The sequence below is a fragment of the Melospiza georgiana genome, chromosome Z (assembly GCF_028018845.1).
Source record: "Melospiza georgiana isolate bMelGeo1 chromosome Z, bMelGeo1.pri, whole genome shotgun sequence".
Lineage (NCBI taxonomy): Eukaryota > Metazoa > Chordata > Aves > Passeriformes > Passerellidae > Melospiza > Melospiza georgiana.
In genome coordinates, this window is record NC_080465.1 from 65407621 (window position 1) to 65427104 (window position 19484).

Genomic DNA, 19484 nt, shown 5'->3' on the forward strand with positions numbered 1-19484 from the left:
TTCAGTTGCTTTCTCTTGACTTGAAATAGAGCTGTTAACTACTAATGTAGCAATTTTATCAGGATTAGATCTGTGACAACAGAAAACCACAGGAATGCATTAGTTCCACTTTTGAGTTGTAATAAAAAACATTCATGTCAGTCAACAAAACACTGGCTCTACAATACGTTTTGAAAAGTGTTTTAATATAAGTTAGCTAGCTAACAGGAAAATTACAGAAAGACTGTAAGTCAAAGATATCTTGTTCAACAATATTTGCTACTATTTACCTCATCTGTTACACCAAGGCTTTAAGTAGTAAACTATGTCTTCTACACACCCATGCCAATGAATTGCCATGACTAAGTTTTATTTTAACTACTGGCAGATGTAGTAAATATGGGATTATTAAATATTGCAGGTTAAAAGGCCTGTTAAAAGCTATGTCAAGTATCTACTTTATTAGCTCAATACTATAATGAAAGATAGAGATTTTTAATATAATTCATGCAATATAAAAATATAAAATTGTATGTATATAAAATATATAATGCTATAACAAAGTATCAACTGTTACTTACCGCAGTAAAATACATATGTTTTATAATAACATTTTTCATTTCACATTGCATTTTAGGCAAGACTTGGTCTGTTTCTTGTGCAGCCAGGAAACGGTTCATCTGTGTATCTTTGGGATTTTGTATTTCATTCTGCAGAGCAAAAAAATAATACTTTGTTTCAAAGCTAATGGTCTAACCAACTTTTATGTGCTTCTATATAGTGTACTGCAAACTGTATGTGCCTTTGTATGTTTATGTTATCATATCATATGTCAAAAAAGAGCTGCTGGTTTGGAAACAAACCACTGTTGTTGTACGAAGTTACAGCATAGAAATTATCAAGGTGAGCTTCCCCATATTTATTTTTCCTAACTGACTTCAGGTAAGTCACAATCTCTGTGGCTGAAACAAGGACTATTTCTCCATAACAGATTCTTTCTCAGAACTTTTCAAAAACTAAAACCAGAGCTCACACATTTTCAACTGGTTCAAAACATAGTAAAGATTTTATAAGGCATTTCTTCTTCAATTTGTCTTTTCATATAATAGACCACTACAATGAAATCTTTTCAGTTCTTGCCTATAAACACAGAACAAATTAGTAATTTAAAATGTAAATTAAAAATGTAAAATTAGTAAATTAAAATGTTTTTACTGTCTTTTTTTTTCTTTTATATTTTTGTCTGTTTGTATAGTCATTAATTCTCTAGAGTCCACCTATCATTTTCAGCCACTTCTTCAGCACAGGGAATGAAGAAGCATTTCTCAAATTTCTCTCAACTGCTTACTCTCAGTAACACCACAAAATAACTATACAAAATATTTTGAATTTACTGAATGAGTTGAGAACATACATTTCAGTAAGAGTTTCAATGCATGCTTTTCATCAAAGATACACAGGTTAAGAATAAAACACCATGTTTGTTTAAGGTCAATAAACAAAACCAGACTCCTCCTCCTGCAGTGTGATGAGTTAAGAATCATGAGACAGACACAAGTGAAACATTGCCTTGGCCATTTCTTATTGTGAGCAGGTGTGGAAGGTTTGGTGTAACTTGCCTAATAATTCAAACTCTTGAATCTCATGGGTGAATTGAGTCTGGGACATAACAGCAAAGAAAAAACACAGTAGTGCATGCAATGATAAGGTGCAATAAGTTTGTAATTCCATGTTTTTATGAAAGAGATGAAAAAGTTTCAAAAGTTACAATCCTCATCCTATTTTCAGATTTTCCCTTAAATGCATTGTTCAATACAAACATATTTGGCACATGCATAATGGATCTCTAAACAAATATTGAGAACAAGAACTTCTTGCACATTTCAAAAGAGAATGAAGTTTTTTTTGTAACTAGAATAGAGCTCCAAATAGCTTTTGATGAGCATGGATAACTGAACTCTGATGCATTAACTAGCCTTCACTTCTTATGGCCCTTCATGCATGTTAGTTTCAACACACTCATTAAAACACTTATATTCAAACAATTAATAGTACAATCTTGGTAAAAAAATTAGAAACTCCAGTATGCATCCAAAAAAGCTTTTAAATTCACTGTTTAATTATGAGACTAGCTTCCTAAAAGAAAATCATGCATGTGTTTTAATACCCTGAACCAATGAATTTGATGCCTTATAACATCACATAACCAATGACAATCTCACACAGTATTTTAACAGTAGACTTACAAGGTTAAGATAATAAGAACAGATACTGAAATATAAACATGAAGAAAAGACTTAGTTAAAAAAAAATCACACCAAAAATACTCTGAACATCAGTTGAGTTTCAGTTGCCCTGGAAATAATATAATGTTATTTTGCTAAATCCATCATCTAGACACATATATGGATGTTTAGGGGAGGACTGAGATTTATATTTGCTAGAAGTAGCAGTCAGATAGCATGACTATAAATTTATGAAGTTGGAACAATCTAATGAATAACACGTCAAGTACTTCTGGGACAAAGAGAAAAGAGCATGTCCGTAACATTCTTTGATAAAGCTTAATATATCTGGACAAGGGCTGCAATTTGATTGCCTATTGCCTATGTTTTATTCTTTTCCTTTTAAGAGACTAGGAGCCTTGGCTATTTCCTGAGTTCTTCGGATTCACTTAAACAGAAAGCTAATGTTCTCAGTCTCTGAGGTGAGTTCCTTTAATGAAATCTAAGCAAAAAAAGATGTGCAAGCTAATGGATTCGTTAAGATGGAAAGTTGTTATCTCACCTGGAAGGAATTCAAGGTGCATAGCAACAAACACATGATTTTGATAGAGATCAATAAAAGATGACATAGCCATAAAGCTTTTACATTAATTCATCTATGAAAATGTTCATCTTAGCTGAAAGGTTTAAATGAGAGCAACTTCCCTGAACAAGTTTCATTAAGAGAGTAAGCACTAGAGTAAGAGGCCACATTGATGTGTTTTATTCAGAATGTAAACATTAAGACCTTCCAACCTTCTCACCCTCCTGTAATACCTTTACTACAAAGAGCTAAGTGCTTTGATCAGAAGAGACCAAAGGATTTACAAATGGCAACACACACAGTTTTAGCTCCTACCTGCTTATAAAGGTAGTAGTTTCAATTAGCAGTTGATTAAAGTCACCCCAGAGTCTGAGATCTAAATAAATATTCTGAAGCCTTTGAATAGTTACAGACCAAAATACTAATAACTTCTGAGCAGTGCATCTGGTAAGCAAACAAGTATGAAACATGGGGCATCCCTCTTAAGGGAAAGAGTAAAACAAAATTTTGGTTCTAGTGAACTCTGCACTAGGCACAGGACCATGTCCATATGGCACCTGGAGACTCTACAGCCTCTTCAGACAACCTGGTACAGTGTTCCATCAGCCTCACAGCAAGAAAACCCAAGTGGTTCCTGACTTTACATTTGTACTCAATTTCCTGTAACTGGGCACCACAGGCAACCACCTACCTGTCTATTATGCATCCTCTCTTCAGGTATTTGTATATATTCATGAGCCTTTCTATCTTTTGGATACATGGTCCCAGAATCAGACAGTTGTCTTAACTTTAATCAAATCACAAAACACTCTGGCTGATTATATTCTTTTATATTCCCCTCCATTATTAACACTGCATTATTTAAAGTAATCAATAAATTAGTTTACTTACTTGAAAAAGGTAATGGCCTATATATTGCAAAGGGTAGAGTCGAGCTTCTGAGAGACACTTTTTATTTTGTAAAGGAGAAATTTTACCACCGATGAATACATGAGTTATATTGTGCTCTGCATTTTCACATGAACATATGGTTGCCTTTCCAGCTTTAAGAACTCTAAATAAACATATTCAGAAAGATGTATTTACTATATTATATTAACACTGCCTAAAGCTACAATAACATTCACAAAATACAGGCATGCAAGCGCAACTGAATAAGGCTTCTAGATGTGTGGCACAGCACAAACTTCATTAGAAAGATAAAATGGCACCTAATAGTCTTTCGAAAATTAAAGAATCCACTTAACAAAATAGTCTCTTCGAAATTTAACACTAGTAATTAAAATAAATGTACACCTCCAATATATGTGATAGATAGTTTCACCTCTGTACCTTTCCAAGTATCAAATTTGATGACAGCAACTATAATTTATTGCATTATCTATCCCAAAATAATGATCTTTTGGTTAAGTTTTCCTATAAATTAAGCAGTTAACAAAAAATGGCAGACTGCTTTTCTGAAATGTAGTATGATATTTTTGTAACAGAAATACACATTTGCAGCATTAGTGCTGTCCAGTATCATGAAAGTATCACATACAGAAAAGAGATGTGCTTGTCTTTGGGGCACCATCACATGTAACAGTTTCCCCAGGGACAATTTCCAGACCTGTTAAGCTACAAGTGCTCCTATTTTTTAGAAAAAATGCCAGGCAAAAGAAAAGGTGGAAAAATAAGATTTAATGACATTCTGGATATAGGTTTTATTTTTCATAATCCAGATACATGAAAAGAAAAGGGTGCTGGTCTTACACACTTACCCATCCAACAGCTAGGCACTAAAGGCAGGAAGAGCATAGAAAGAGGATAAAAGGCACAGTATTGTTACATACTAGAAAAAGCCCAGACTTTCCCCAAAGCTATAGTGTCCTTTATGACTGAAAGCAGTATCTGCTGAAGCCAAAAAATATCTACATGTCAATGTTTTATGACTGACTAAAAATTGAGTGCATGGAAAACAGTCTCCAAAAAATTGTATTTCTCAAAACTTGTTAACCTGTCTTACTGGTGTTGTTCCTGTTAAAGTTGGTTTCTATTGCAAGAAATAGAAACAGACAGCATTGTGCAAGACATCATTTCAACAGTGTTATCATGAACATCTACATAAGCAGTTTTTACGGAAAAAGAATCAGCATTTTCACAAGTGTAGCAGGACATAGTAAATCCTCCCACTTAGCCAAAAAACAGCATACTTAAAGTATTTTCAGTTGGCAAAATCAGAAGATAACAACTTCAACTACCCCCACTTTGTGTTTATGAAGAACAGACAGACAGATAGTCTGTGACATAGCAAACAGCCCGGTACTATGATCCAACAAACTGCAATTCCCTTCTTGACTGTGGATCGGTGGCACACTCAAACCTGAGCAGTCCTAACTAACTGGGATCTCAATAGAAAGCTGGACAGTATCTGAATGAATGGAAAGCTCTGAAACTATCAGATGTTCCTTTTACTGTACCAGACACAAACAGGACTTAAACATGCACTGATTTAAATTCAGGTGTAGAATTTAAAGTAATGAAACCAAATGTGTAGGAAGAGTATGGAAAAGAAACATTTGTTCTTAGCATTCTTGCACTCTGGTTTTCCTTATCTTTCTTTTTTTCCTTCATTCCTCTTCTACTTCTCTACACTCACTTTCTAAACTATCTGTATTTATCATATATCAGAATAATCTGTCTTAGAACAAATTACATCTTCAGAACTAGAAGAATCTATTACATAAATGTGACACAAACACTCATCAGGTCAGTAGCAGTGGTGCCCAGATCCATGAGACAGTCAGGTCATCTAGTCAAGTGAAATAAAGTATACAGTTCCAGCTACTATTTCAATATAACACACACACACAAAATAAAAACTGCAAATCTGTGTATCTTGCCTCATGAAGGAAGTTTCTGTTAGCAGCTTACTTGATAAAAAACGTATGCATGTTGTTTTTAACACTATATTAAAAGAAGGCAAGAAAAGCAGTGATGTTACAGATTTAAAGTCATTATAAAAGTATGGAAATATAATAATGAAAATAACTCAGAGTTAGGATAGCTGGAGGTTGTTATGGACCAAATTAACTGGGATGGAACTCCTACCTTTCAATACATGCCATTCGTTTATCACCTCTATTAACAAGGAGGACAACTTTCCATCTGTGGAAGGCCCCTGGAGCACCAGAGTTTGTCAGTTCTTCACGCCATCTTTTAGGTGCAGATTGCATTTGAGGTGAATAATGGGTGTCTCTTTCAATTTCATATCCCCATTCGTACGTTGTTTCATCAAGCCATCTGCCACTTTCAGCACTATTAATTATGTACTCCTTAGTTAGTACCCACTTTCCTAAAAAGAAAATGAACTGTCAACCACAAAAGATTTTTTGTGGAGACAAATGGCAATCAACTGAAGAATTAATATAAAATTAACTTAAACATTTCTTGTCCAAATAAAAGACGAAATTATAAGTACCATTTAAAAAACTTCTTCCTATTACAAGAGTCCTCCACTTCAGACTCCAGAATCAAAAATCTCAAAATGCCACTGAAAATGATCGCTTTGTTTTCTTTTAATGATTAAGTGTCTTTTTATCCTTCCTAGATGAAATACTTTTCTATCTCTTCAAAAACATCAAACACATTTTCCCAGCTTCTCAGATTTTGTTCTTAGGACTTTCACAGAAGCTTGGTAAGTCCTTTAATTTTAATATCATTTGACACTTCTACAAATGTACTAAAATGAAGAAATATTTTACTACCTATGATTTAAAGGAACTAGACATTTAACATGTAAGCTCTTTCTCTTATATATTCTTAGTATTACTTGCACTGCTAGTGTAGTGAATATCAATATTCGGGGGACACAGTTTTAGACTTTTTTCTTTCCCCTTTCTTCTTTTCACATCCTTTTCTCTCATCCCTTGGCTCCACCTCCTCCGCCTCTTCTCTTTCATCTTCCACATGTATGCTTTTGATATAGTATGTAATGATCTTCCCCTTTTCTGTGTCTCTCTCTCTTCTTACAGGTTCAGGTCAAGAGCACTGGTTAGTACCCTGCTCCTGTATTGAAACACTACCTACAGAAGACACTGTAAGAGAAATTGACTTGAATTGTGTGAACCTAATTGGTTTCACAGAACAGCAGGGTTGACTGACAAAATGTCTCAGTGCAGGAGCACAGATGGCACTTCTACAAAACCTAGTATAGGTACCAGTGGATTTATGACTGGAAAAGGTATGCTGTGCATGACCTGGATGTTAAAACCACTTTCATGCGAAGTTTCCATCCCAAAACTTCTGTCAGGTAGAAAGCACATGACAAGTGGTATCCCTGACAGTATTTCTGGTGAACTCTATGGAGTTCCAAATGTTTAAACATGATCTTTCTTCACTACCTGGAAAACAACACAGTAGGAATGAATACACTGTCTCTGCCGGCACGAGTAAGAGCAATGACTATGCAAAATTAGCACCTCTTCTGGATTAAGAAGTATTAGATGGTCTTGGAAAAGATTTGAACATATCAAAGCATGACAGAGTTTTGCATCACCATGAGGACACTAGATGTACCGTTTCCACTCTGTTCAAGACAATATCTTCAAATTTTAAACTTCAAAAAGTAAGAAAACATTAACTCAGAGGTTTAAAATTGCTAAATGAAGTGCTGTGCCAGAAACTTAGATGCATTTTAATATTTTTTCCCCTCTTGGAAACTTTTGGTCTATTTAATTTTAGGTAAGATTGCAATCAGAATTTTATTTTAGTACAAAGAAAAATACATACATATATATAAATATGGAAATCAAGGAATTTAAATATATCTTTAAACCCAAATGTATGTTTAGTTATTTTTCTATTATCTCTTAATTTAAGATTATCCATCCTAACAACTGCTTTAACACTTTAGAGTAATATGATACAGGGAAAATAACTACCATGCTTAAAAATGATATTGTGATATCTCATAACTACAAGATATTCAAACTGCATTAAGAATTCTGACAGGTGATCAGTCTATAAAGAAATCTTAAAATACAATGTTTTCCTTCTAAAACCATTTTAGTTGCTAATGCATGGGATTTCAGCACCAGACCCTAGTTAAGGAGGAAAGACCAGTAGCTTCTGTCAGAATGGCAACAGCCTGGAATTTTCTTTTGCTGCATAAACAGGAACTTACAGTGACCTTTGCCAGTGAATGTTCCATGTACATTTATCGTCAAAAATCCAAGCTGACAACACGTGTTCATACTCCCTCTGTCCTCTTTTAAGCCTCCAAATAATTTGAGCATGACTTTATTATCTAACATATAACAAAGTGTTCTGTTTGGGAACAGAGGCAGATCAACAATGGGAAATAGCAGGCATATCATTTAGGGGAAAAAAGCAAAACAAAAAAGTGGACTTCATCGTAACTTAAACATAATACTATGTTAAAAATCAAGGTTAATGGAACAAGAAGAATGAAGGTTTGTAAGACAGTTCATATACAAAATTATAACAGGTACCTAAACCCTTTTACGGGTCCTTTCCAGACTTATGCTGTGATGCTATGAAATTAAACAGCAAATCGTTTACTCACCAGCAGCGCAGGCAGCTAAGACCTTTTCACTCTTGCACAGCTTTTTTGCTATAAGATGTGTACAATTTCTGTATTTCTAACAAAACAAAACAACACACTTTGTATCACTGGAAACTTTAAAATTCTTTGTCTATTTATACACAACTAACCTACTGCACAGTCCTTTCTTCTAATACTTGCATTTTTACTTCCACTTCTAATTCTCTTTGCTGTATTGTAATGAACAATACCTTACTCTCTAGAAAAACACAGTTCAGCTTGGACAGGCATTTGAGCAGTGCCTTCTTCTCTTGTTTTCTAAATCCAGTTATTTGTATTATCCTTTTCTGGCTGTAACTTGCCATCTGTTGAAAGAAGAATGAAAAGGAAACATTAACACACAAAATACACACCGTGGGAAGTTGCTTGCAAGGCCAGACTAGCACTTCTTTTCCAATAAAATAGGAAAACACATCAAAAGGAATGAAGGCTGGTACCCCACATTTTAAGCTCTCACTGCCTGCCACAGCAAAGACACCTGACAGGCGGTACCGGAGCAGCCTGAGAACGAACGAAGCCTGAGAACGAACCCCAAACTGCAGCCTGCAGTGGGCCGAGGCCGCCAGGTCCGCTATCTCGGCTCTGCACCCAAATGCCCGAAGTTCAGGCCCTGGAACCCCTGCTCCGCTGTCGGCAGTGCGGTGCAGCCTCCCATCGCCCCGCGGGTGAAGGAACCCCGCCGCCACAGGCACACGCCGCCAAGGAGCGGCAGGCCGGCCGCGGTCCCGCTCCGGAGGTGACGAGCGAGGGGCCCTGGCTGCGGCGGGGAGCCCTGCAGCGCTCACGTACGGAGGCTAGGGGAGCGGGCACTGTGCCGGCGCTGACGCTGCCTCGGTTCGGTCCGGTCCGCTCCGGTCCGTCTCGGTGCCCGCCAGGCGCCGCAGCCCGGCAGGTTCCCGCCTTCCCACGCCCCGCCCCCGGATGTGGCGGAGCGGCCGTTCCGGGACGTTGTTACTGACGCTCCGCGGTCGCCGGGGCCGCCGGCGCGGAGCCGCGGGGGGATCCCGGCCGGGTAAGTGGCCCCGCTGGGGCTGCCCTTCCCCTCAGCTTACCATGCGGCCGGGCCTTGGCGCCGAGCGGGACAGGGCCGGGCTCCGCTGCGGCCGCCCGCGAGCAGCGGCGTTGCCCGCGGCCGCCTTCTCTCCCGTGCGGCACGGCAGGGCGCTACGCAGCCCCCGAGCTCCTCGGGCTCCTCGGCTCTTATGGGCGCTGGCACCTGCCGCGGGAAGGCGGCGCCGAAATCCGTCTGAGGCGGTCCCGGCGGCGTGGCGCTCCAGGCCTGGCTGCAGGGAGGAGCGGGAAGGGGCGGTGCTCCGCTCCGTCCGACGGAGAGGAGGGGGCCCTGGCAGGCGCAGGGAGGCGGGCCGGGGGCGGGGGCGGAGGGCGAGCTGGGAAACGCGCTGACTTCTCCGGGAGCCTGGAAATCGGCGTGGCTGTGGCTCGGCGGAGCTGAAATTGTGGGAGGCGGTCTGGCAGGGGGGTGTGTCGGTCTGTACGCAAGCTGAAGTTGCCTCTGGAACAGGCTGGCTGTAAGAATGAGGAGAGGGATCAGAGATTTCTGACCCTCAGAGCCATTTTCTCAAACGTCTCGTAGAAACGTTTCAAAGCCACATTGGCAAGTAAGAAGGTAGTGCTACAGCCAGATAATCAAGGCACATATTTTTGAGAAGGGAAAGCATTCCTGCCCCCCTGATCAGATTGGTGCAACGTTTTGGTTACGAGAATCAAGGCTTGATTTTTTTTCAGTTACAAAACAATACAAAGAGATCAAAATAATATTCATCTTGTACCTCAGGCACTCAGTGTAGAATTCAGAAATGTAGAAATGCCAAGATTTGCTGTTCATAAAACTTTTTTTTCGTGTCCCACTCCTTATTTTGGACCCTTCTGTATGACTTCTGACTATTTCTCTCTCATGCAATGAACTGAACTGATACTGCACAAGAACTCTGTTGATGCTTCCTGGCAAATAGAGGTAGCTTTGTAGAACACTTTTATTTGTTTTTTTCTACAGTTTGAGAGTAGAATACATGCGTTCAAGAAAAAAGATTAAAAAAAGATGGTTGAAATACCTCTTTAGAGAACTGAATTGTGGTCAAGTCACCCTGTACTCACTGAGGTATTTCAGATACTCTTTCATATTTAAGACCTGTAAATTGAGATGTGTACCAGAAAACTCACAACTGCGGAGTTTTTGTCACTGCAGCTTAGATCAATCGAAGCAATGCTTTGAGCTCACCACGGCTAGAAAACATAAGTATCTCTCAAAAACCAAAATCACGTAGATGCAGACATCTAAAATTTGGCAGCAGATTGGACACTTGGTTTAAATCTGAGTTTCCCAGAATATCAAAACAGAAAAACAGTTCTTCCAGGCCACAGATATCTCTTGTCTTGCTGTTAAAAAGTATTCTGGTATCCTTAATGCTTACTGAAGCTTTTCCTATCTCTTGTTTTCTTAGCATTGCAGTTATTTTTTTGCATGAAGAAGTTACCATCAACAATCCTTGTCACTACTCTTTCTGCAAAAATGACAGTGAAAAAAATCTTAAATATTTAGAGTTAATATTCGGACTACAGTTATTGCTTCCACTTGTCTATTGACAATTTTGTACCTGTTGCACCTTTATACTTTTACTATTGATTTATCAGGACTGTAAAGGACTGTCAGGATTGTATTGATTTTAATTCTTGTAAACTTTTACTTTATTTTAAACAGTTTAATTCTTACTAACTAGGACTAGCTACTATTCATTACTTGACTGCTAACTAACAGCAGTTTTATGTCACAGGATTCTTAACAGGCTGGAGAAGTCTTCAGCATAAGATAGTCTAAACTAACTCCTAGTGAGCAAAGCTGTGAAGCTCTGTCAGGGAAGACAGACTGAGGTTAGATTCATGTTCTTCATCCAGAGGGTGATTGTGCCCTGGAACAGGCTTCCCAGGGAAGTGGTCACAGTCCCAGGCCTGCAGAATTCAACAGGTGCTTGGCAACGCTCTCAGGCACATGGTGTGACTCTTGGGGTGTCATGTGCAGGCCCAGGAGTTTTACTTTGATGATGATTGTGGTTCCAACTCAGGATATTCTTGATTCAATCATTCATACTTATATGATGACCATTTCTTACCTTTAAGAATTAACTTTTTTTCCCCCATGTCTCTGGCACATAAAATAATGTGTAATCAAAATAACTGAGCTCTCAAGCATTTCACATCTATTTTTTCTTCAAAATTTTACCAAAAATGCAATTTGTTACCAAAATGGAGCTTTAAGGAATTAAGTTTTTAAACCATTATTTCAGTGATGACTGCTAAGTTTGGAATTCACTTACTGCCTGATTCAATTATTTGGTTCATTAAAAGTCTAAAATATTTTCTTCCTTTCCTTCCTTGTTGTGATGTCATTAAGGTAGCTAAGTGTCCCTTATGTCTCATAGGTCTCATAGGGAGCAGGCTTTTTAACTGATGTATTTTTAAGTCCCTCTAGTTTTCTTTAATGTACTTGTCAAGTATACAATTCAGTTGCTCAGTATTATAAATTATGTTTTAGCAGCTTGTCTCTGGGTTTTAGATAGTATCTACTTTTACACATTTTGCTCTACAGTACCTGTAACATGTTCTATAAAATTTAGGAAGCAATTTTCTGTACTACACACATGGTATTTGACTTATAAACCTTCTAACTACATTTTAAGGATGATCAAGAATGGCTGTACAGCTCTCATGTCCAGTTCGTTAAGAAAGCAAGATCAGAAAAACAAGTATTCCTGTCCTCCTATCACAGAAAGATTTTATTTACAGTGTATCAGGTGTCCATCTCTTTCAGACCTCCTTTTTTAATTTTATACCTAGAGAGAAAATAAGAGTTTTCATTTTCATTACGCTGTTCAGGCTTTCTGCCTTAAAATTTTTATTTCCTTAATGTTCTATGCATATTTATATTACCATTATGTCTTTTGCCTTGAAATTTCACTTCTTGCATTTCCCAGTAACAGCTATTTTACTTCACATGGTTATCTTTCTTCAGGCCTTGTTGGTGCTGCTGCTTTCTATGTTATCACTGTTGATACTTGTCTGTAAATCTCAGTCTGTTTCTCAAAGCCTCTGCCACTTTGTCCTTTACTTTGCAAGTTAGGGTTTCTTTTTTTTTGTTTGATCTTTTTTCATGTGTACTATTTGTCCCACATAAGCTTTTTGACTTCCTGTGTGTGAATTCCTTATGTAATTACTTGCACATTTTGAGAGTGATCAAGTCCATGCAAAAGCATCTTTCCGTTGTGAAGTATAATCTGACAGATTTTTTTATTAGTGGAATATGTTTTGTAGTATGTGCTTAAAATACTTGCCATCATGCAAACAAGATTATCAGTTGACTTATTAAGGAAAATTATTAATTGGAGATTTTTTCTTCAGTCTAAACATAATATGTATACTTTTAAAATGAAACTTGTAATGCAATAGGCAAACATTTAGTAATCACAGCTTTCTAAAATAAACAATCGTGAAACTACACTGAAAAACCAGTCATAAAATTGTCTCCACACTGCCTTCATGTGGATAAAAATCTAACTTTGTGCCACTTAAAGTCCATTTTTTTCTTCAGTACAAAACACTGTCTCTGGCTTCTTGAAACTGAAGGAATTTAAACTTTCTTCTGTAGTGATAAGGGATTACAGGGATTAGAAATAATACAATATAAATCCACAGAAGCTACGGGAGCTTCTTAGTAGTAATCACCTTTCTATAAAAATACCCGTAGTTTCTCTCATGAGCTAATGAATACAGGAAAGGCAGAACAAGCATTGTGAAAGTTCCTGCTTTTCCTCAAGCTGTACTGATATTATAAACTCTGTTATCATAACTTAGTACTTATTTTTAAAAACATCTTCATGTTCTTCTCCGGACATATCTTTTGTGCTTCTTTCATGTAGCCATTTTTGTTCCAAAGAACATTTATTTTTATGACTATTATGAGCTCTGCCCATCTTCTCATCTCCTTGCATTCATCTGCCTTTCTGCCACCTCACTTTCTGTTAATGTATGTCAGTGGATCAATGGACAAACATAGGGAGCACAGAACAGTGTTCAACAGCTTATTCTGTAACTCTTCTCTACATGAGTTTATGTTGATTAGTTAAGTCAGTAATGAATTAGTGAACTGTGTTTTTTTAGCATACTTTCAGTCTCTCACTTGGAGAGACTTGGACTAAGGTTTTGGTTGTTTGTTTCTTTTAAAATATAGTTATGAAATGGATTTATTTTGCATTTAATACTTAACTGTCCTACCACATAAAGTCCAAGTTTCTTTTCATTGTGTGACATGAGTTAATCTATCACTGCTTCTTAGACCTTCTTAATCATATTATTGCTCTTCTGCCTTGTCCTAAATGTGCTATATACCTGCCTGGAATACATATGTGATGTAGTTTCTCTGGTGGCCTTCTAATAATATTTTTTCCTACACAGGTGATCCATTCTGATGTGATCAGCAATTTTTCATTCATCAAAATCCTTTCATCATCTTCTTTTTCTCTTTGTTTTTTGAGAATGCCCATAAGTTGATTGACATTGTGCTTGCTGATTATTTGGGTTTTGGGCTGTAAAATGCATTTAGTTTGTCTTTTGGTATTTTGTTCTTCTCTAAGTAACTGCATTTAAAATGGTAAATATAGGTAATGCTAGAAGATATTGCAAATTTTTGTTAATAACTGAATGTTGAGTACAATCTGCATATACTATGAATATTCCAGAATGGTTTATTCTCTGCAATAACACATCTCTCCCCTCAGTTTAATTTCTGGCTAGGCAACTGCCAACAGCATGTTCAGAATGCAGATAAACATGAACCCTGGGTCACAGACATTAGAAAATTAAGTTAGATGAGATACAGTCAGTGGGGTAATGTGTTATTTGTATACTTTCTACCTTCTCTGTAGTTCCCTGTACTTGAGATCAGTATAGAGGGAAAAGGTAGAGCTGATTGTGGATGGAAGGACAAAAATACTGAAGAAAAGTTAGGAGAAAGCATGGCATTAGTTATTATAGGGTAGATAATGAAGGTGCAACAAGAGCAAGAAAGATTCAAAATACCTACCTGAATGTTACAATTCTGTTTTCTTATTAATATGTAACTGGAATATAAGATTGCAACATATAGGTATCAGACATGGACTTGCCACTTAAGGTGAAACTCATAGAATGGGATGGATTAGAAAAAACCTTAAAGGCCATCTAGTTTCAGCCCACTACAAGCTCCCTTTTAAGTATTGGAAGACTATGATAAGGCTTTTCCAGGGCATTCTGGTCTCTACTCTCAACAGCCCCAACTCTCTCAGCCTGTTGTCATAGCAGAGGCACTGTGATCATCTTTGTCAGCTTCCTCTGGACTTATTCAAGCAGGCCCATGCCTTTCTAATGTCAGGAGTCCCAGAGCTAGATCCAGTGCTCCAGGAAGTGTCTCACGAGGCCTAAGTAGAAGTTTGAGTGGTTAACAGAGGATCATAGAGGTTCTTTGTAACTGTTTATTTGTCCCTTAAGGGACCTGTTATCAGCAGATCTTGCAAATCTTGCTTGCCCATCTGCAGGTAACTCTTCCCATGTTTTGGTGGTGCAAAGCTTGTTCCATATACATGTAAAGACAGTATGGCAGGAGAGGGAACAAAATGGAAAAAGAGCAGAATGAGGATTAATGCAGAGACCAATTAGGAAAATTTTATGTGTAGCATATTGGACATACGTGCCATTAATCTTCTGATGGAACTGGTAAATGACTAATGTGGTAAATGTGACCTGACAAAAGATAATCATGTTTTCGTGTGCAGTTCCCTTACCCCCACCTCCAACACCTCCTCCCTTTTGATTGTCTCTAACAGACAATTTGATTTGTCCTAAGATAAAAACATATGGTGGGAATTACCCTAAGGTAAGAACACCAGGTAGGAATTGCAGGAGGAACTGTCTGGATAGTTGCATAATTGATGTATTCCAGGGAGAGCTCTGATTATTGTGATTGACTTTGATGTGCCTTGGCCAGCAAAATGGTACAAAATGTTGCTGTAGACTGGGCAAACTGGTCTCCCGAGGCTGGAGGCAGCTTCTGTGTGAAACACCTCCTTCTGCTCCCCAGCAGGGATGCCTGCAGGGTACGTCCAACTCAAAGGCAGGGAGAACTGACTTTTGGAGGTTTGAGTAAAAAAGGCAGTAAGATCTAGCCACATACAGAGATAAAATCCTAAAGTAGTTCCATAGATACTTTGTTGCTTTGTAACTGTTCATTCTTTAAGGCCAAAGACTGTAAACTTGTATGTTTCTGGCCAAGCCTATGATATTACAACTCTTCAGACCCACTTATATAGTGGATTGACAAATTTAGATACTGTATTGGCATTAATTCTAATCGTAGTCATCTGCATAATCGCTGTTGTATTTCTCATGCCTGACCAAGTCTTCTCTCAGCCACACTGCTACAAGGGGCATAGTTGGCAGGATGACTTAATCAGGCATATTCAGCAGAGCATTTGCAGATCTTTAAGAGGAAATTTGTGTATTCAAGCACAGAGAACTAGAAATGGACAGTATGTTGTCTCTCAAAGAACTTTTACAGCAAATCAGTCTGGTTTGAGACATGCTTCCAGATCCTGATTTGCTGCAGTTCTTGGAGGCATAAAACAATGCTGCCACAATGTTATTCTGTTGTACTAGATAATCTCTATTTCTCTTAATTTTAAAATTTTATGTTTGATAAGGCTGAAACTCTTATACATTGTTTCTTAATTTTTTTCCTCTTTAGTTAATATGGGTGAAGTAATCAGCTTACAATTTCAGTGTTAGCAAATAAGCTAGTTATTTAACTTGACCAAACGTGTTGACGGTATTGAACTTTAAGGCAAAAACATTCCCAGTCTGAAAAGGGAACACTGACAAAATCATTCAGAAGAAAAAAGAGGAATAATTTATGAAAGGAACTGTAGCTAATGATGCCATCCAGTTGCTTTAAAGTGCTTCTACCTCAACTTTAATGAATTAGATTTGTCAACAGCATATGTTTTATGCACTACTTCTAATGAAGTGGCATACCAGCACTACAGTGTACTTTGAGGTTTATGCCATCAAAGCTTTTTGCTGTCATAAAGTAGACCTTTTTAAATAATAGATACTAAAAACTACATTTAAATAACATTAAGGTTGTGACACAAACACCAAATGACAAACTTCAGGCAATTCAAAGTTAGGGCTGACAACTTGTCATTACCTTGCATTGTCATTTTTCAAAAAAAGAAAAAGAAGCACCCTTGCATGATTTAAAGATTGAATGTCAGAGTAACTTTAAATTTCTTGGCTTTTGTGGGCTGGAGTTAGAACCTTACTGTCAGTTTCTATGTGGGGTTTTTTGTTGTTTTGTTTGGCTTGTTTTGTTTTGTTTCAGTTTTTTTGCATAACCACTGTTTTTAGAAAAATAATAAAAGCAGTGGAAACAGTAAAGGCTTTGCTGTCTTTGTTTTTAATATAAAACACAAATGTAAGAGTATTGGTCAAAGAATGCTATCCTGTTGTCAAACTTCCATGCTGGTCTTTCAAACTTCCTTTGCTTATGTCTTTATTGATTTTTCTATGGAACTTACGAATTATGAGAATTTTGGTCCTGAAGTACTTTAGCTAAAACCCCACAAAGTATTGATAATTCCTAATTCTTTTACACATAAAGAACCACTTCCATTTTATTGAATACTATTGCCTAAACCAGGAGTGTACAGAAAGCTTGTAAGAAGATTTTTAATTACTTAAATATGTGAAACAAAAGCAGATAAACAGGGGAGTTTCTGTTATTTTTTTACATATTCTTTCCCATTTTTTTTTTCTGTTAAATGTAATAGAACTTTCTGTTCAGGTATTGTTTGAAATCAGAACAGTAGTCTCTAGAATATTTTAAATTCTTAAGATGCCATTTGACTGGGTACATGTATGTTATGTCAGGTAATGTAAATATAGGGAATTGTTGCCACATTAAATTACAAGCTGGCTTGTACTGAGCATTAATCCAGTTATAAATAAGGAACCCAGCCCAGTTCTATTAACTGGTCCCTGGGTTGACTGACAGGGTCTTCAGCCAATGACATCTTTCCTAAGGTGCAAGCATGTCACTGGTTCAAGGTCTAGGGGTGTAAAATATGAACGGGAGTTAGACCCGGGAGTTTTGCATTTCCTATAAAAGTAAGCACCAAACAATAAAGCTCAGTGTTCACTGATGTTCAGCCAGGATTTGGTGGGTGTGCTGTCTCACATGCCCAACTGCCACGTGCCAGGGAATGGTGAGCAATACAACCTTCTTTGTGCTTATACTGTCATAAATTTATCCCTGGTGCACACTGTGAGAGAGGAAAAAAATGGAAAAATCATTCCGGTCTGCTTTGATACTAAAAATCAAATTATTTGTTAAATACCCTTGCTTGATATACATTTGCAAAGCTATTTACTTTTTTTAAACTTATTTGGAACAAACTTCAAGTTTCTGAGTTCTTCAGAAACAAGTACTTCAAGTAATGTTCAGCTCCAAAGATTAGCATAAGTGTGTGGTGCTATCACTTATTACCAGCTTACTTAGGAAAAATGTCATTTCAATAAATGCTACCCCACTTTTCTATCTTTGAATACTTTCTTCCTTATTCAGACTATGTGCCATTAATTAGTTTTCTCATTGGATATTTTGGTTTTTCTGGTGATGTCCTTCCAACAGCTTCATGGTGGTGTACCAGTGAAGAGAGTCTTGGTTTGGGACCACTTGCTGTTGGCTGGGTCACAACAAGCATAGTTTATCTTACAGGTTAAAATAATTGAATTAAATCTCTGGTTCGCTATAGAACTGTTATATAAAAATAGATTTGATGACAACTCATGCTTCTGAAGGATATTCTGCTAAAGTTATTACTTTATTATTATTTAGTTATTACAGATTTAGGCAGTTAAAATTTGATTGTAATATAAATTTCCTCCTTGATTCTTACCTGGCTGCTTTTTTTTTAAGTTGTAAAATTCTTTGAAATTAATATAAAGAAAAAGAAATTTGCTAAAATGTTAATGTGACCTGTGAAAAAAAATTTACACCTTTGGTTTGTGATGTCCTCCTGTCTTTCTACAAACTTGAAATGTAGTCTTCGTTCAAAAGACCAAAAATTGATTTTTAGTTTTCAGTGAAGCTTTGCTATGATGTAATAGGCAAGTAGTACACATTGTTTACACTGTAGTTCCACTTCTTGTCCAGTTGCACAAGTCATTTAAGTCTTGTAATTATGTAAGAAATAATACAGTGCATGGTATTCATTTACAAGATATTTATGAACACTTGTCCTCTTAATCATGAAACCAACAGCTAAGTGGTTTTGGCTCTAAAGAATCTAAAATAAATTTTATAATAGATTTTTTTAAGATAGGGAGGACGAAGCTGCTTCTGCATCACAAATCAGCTCATTGTCTTTCCTTCTTGCACAGTAATTTATGAGCTGGTCTGGCTCCGAATAATTATTTCTTTTTCCCAGTGTGAATGCATTTAGTAATTATTATTTCTCTCCCTTTTTGTGCTCTTGCCTCTATCATACCTTGAAATAATATTCTTGACACAGCATCTTCCCAGAAGAGATGGCTGAGTGTATTAGAACTATCTCTGAGTGTTCTTGAACCGTGTGGCATTTCCATGGCATATGTAGGAACGGTATAAAGGTAAATGAACTTCACCATGAATACAGTGTGTTTCTTTCCTGAGCTGACAGCTGTGGGACTCTTTGTTGCTCTATGATAAGGAGCTTTAGGCTGGAGCTTAAAGCTATTGTTTACAATGTCTTTGATAAGAAGGAATTCCTTTAACTGCAACTATTCCTTTATTTTCCTTTCATTCTTTTCAACAGGAATGGAAAAATATTGAGGATAAATATTTTTTTAAATTGCCACTTGGTTGTGTGTCATTTTGCTATTGTAGCAGCATAGTTGAGATGACTTGTTCATCCTGCAAAGAAATAGAGATGTAAGATCTTATAATGTTGTAAAGTTATCAAGTAGCAAAACTGAATTGAAATATGGAGGGAGTGTTCTGGGAGGATAA

At 37.1% G+C, this 19484-nt stretch overlaps 2 protein-coding genes across 5 annotated transcripts in view; one reads left to right on the top strand and one right to left on the bottom strand.

The window, feature by feature from the left end:
* The window catches only part of SLF1 (SMC5-SMC6 complex localization factor 1), a 34236-nt gene extending 24717 nt beyond the window's left edge, over positions 1-9519 (bottom strand). Inside the window, exons 1-6 of one of the 2 annotated variants that reach the window (XM_058044257.1) lie at positions 9445-9519; positions 8584-8697; positions 8354-8429; positions 5878-6121; positions 3679-3841; positions 561-689 (exon numbers count right to left, since the gene is read on the bottom strand). In XM_058044257.1, coding sequence (XP_057900240.1) covers positions 561-689; positions 3679-3841; positions 5878-6121; positions 8354-8429; positions 8584-8697; positions 9445-9447 — 729 coding nt within the window. In that variant the 5' untranslated portion in view covers positions 9448-9519. Of the gene's footprint in view, positions 1-560; positions 690-3678; positions 3842-5877; positions 6122-8353; positions 8430-8583; positions 8698-8922; positions 8938-9444 lie in introns of those variants that run through there. The other variant, XM_058044258.1, reaches the window with a different exon arrangement.
* KIAA0825 (KIAA0825 ortholog) overlaps positions 9329-19484 on the top strand; it is a 229143-nt gene continuing 218987 nt past the window's right edge. For all 3 annotated transcript variants that reach the window (XM_058044253.1, XM_058044255.1, XM_058044256.1), the window contains exon 1: positions 9329-9404. The gene's annotated coding sequence lies outside the window, so the exon portion shown is untranslated. The remainder of the gene's footprint in view (positions 9405-19484) is intronic.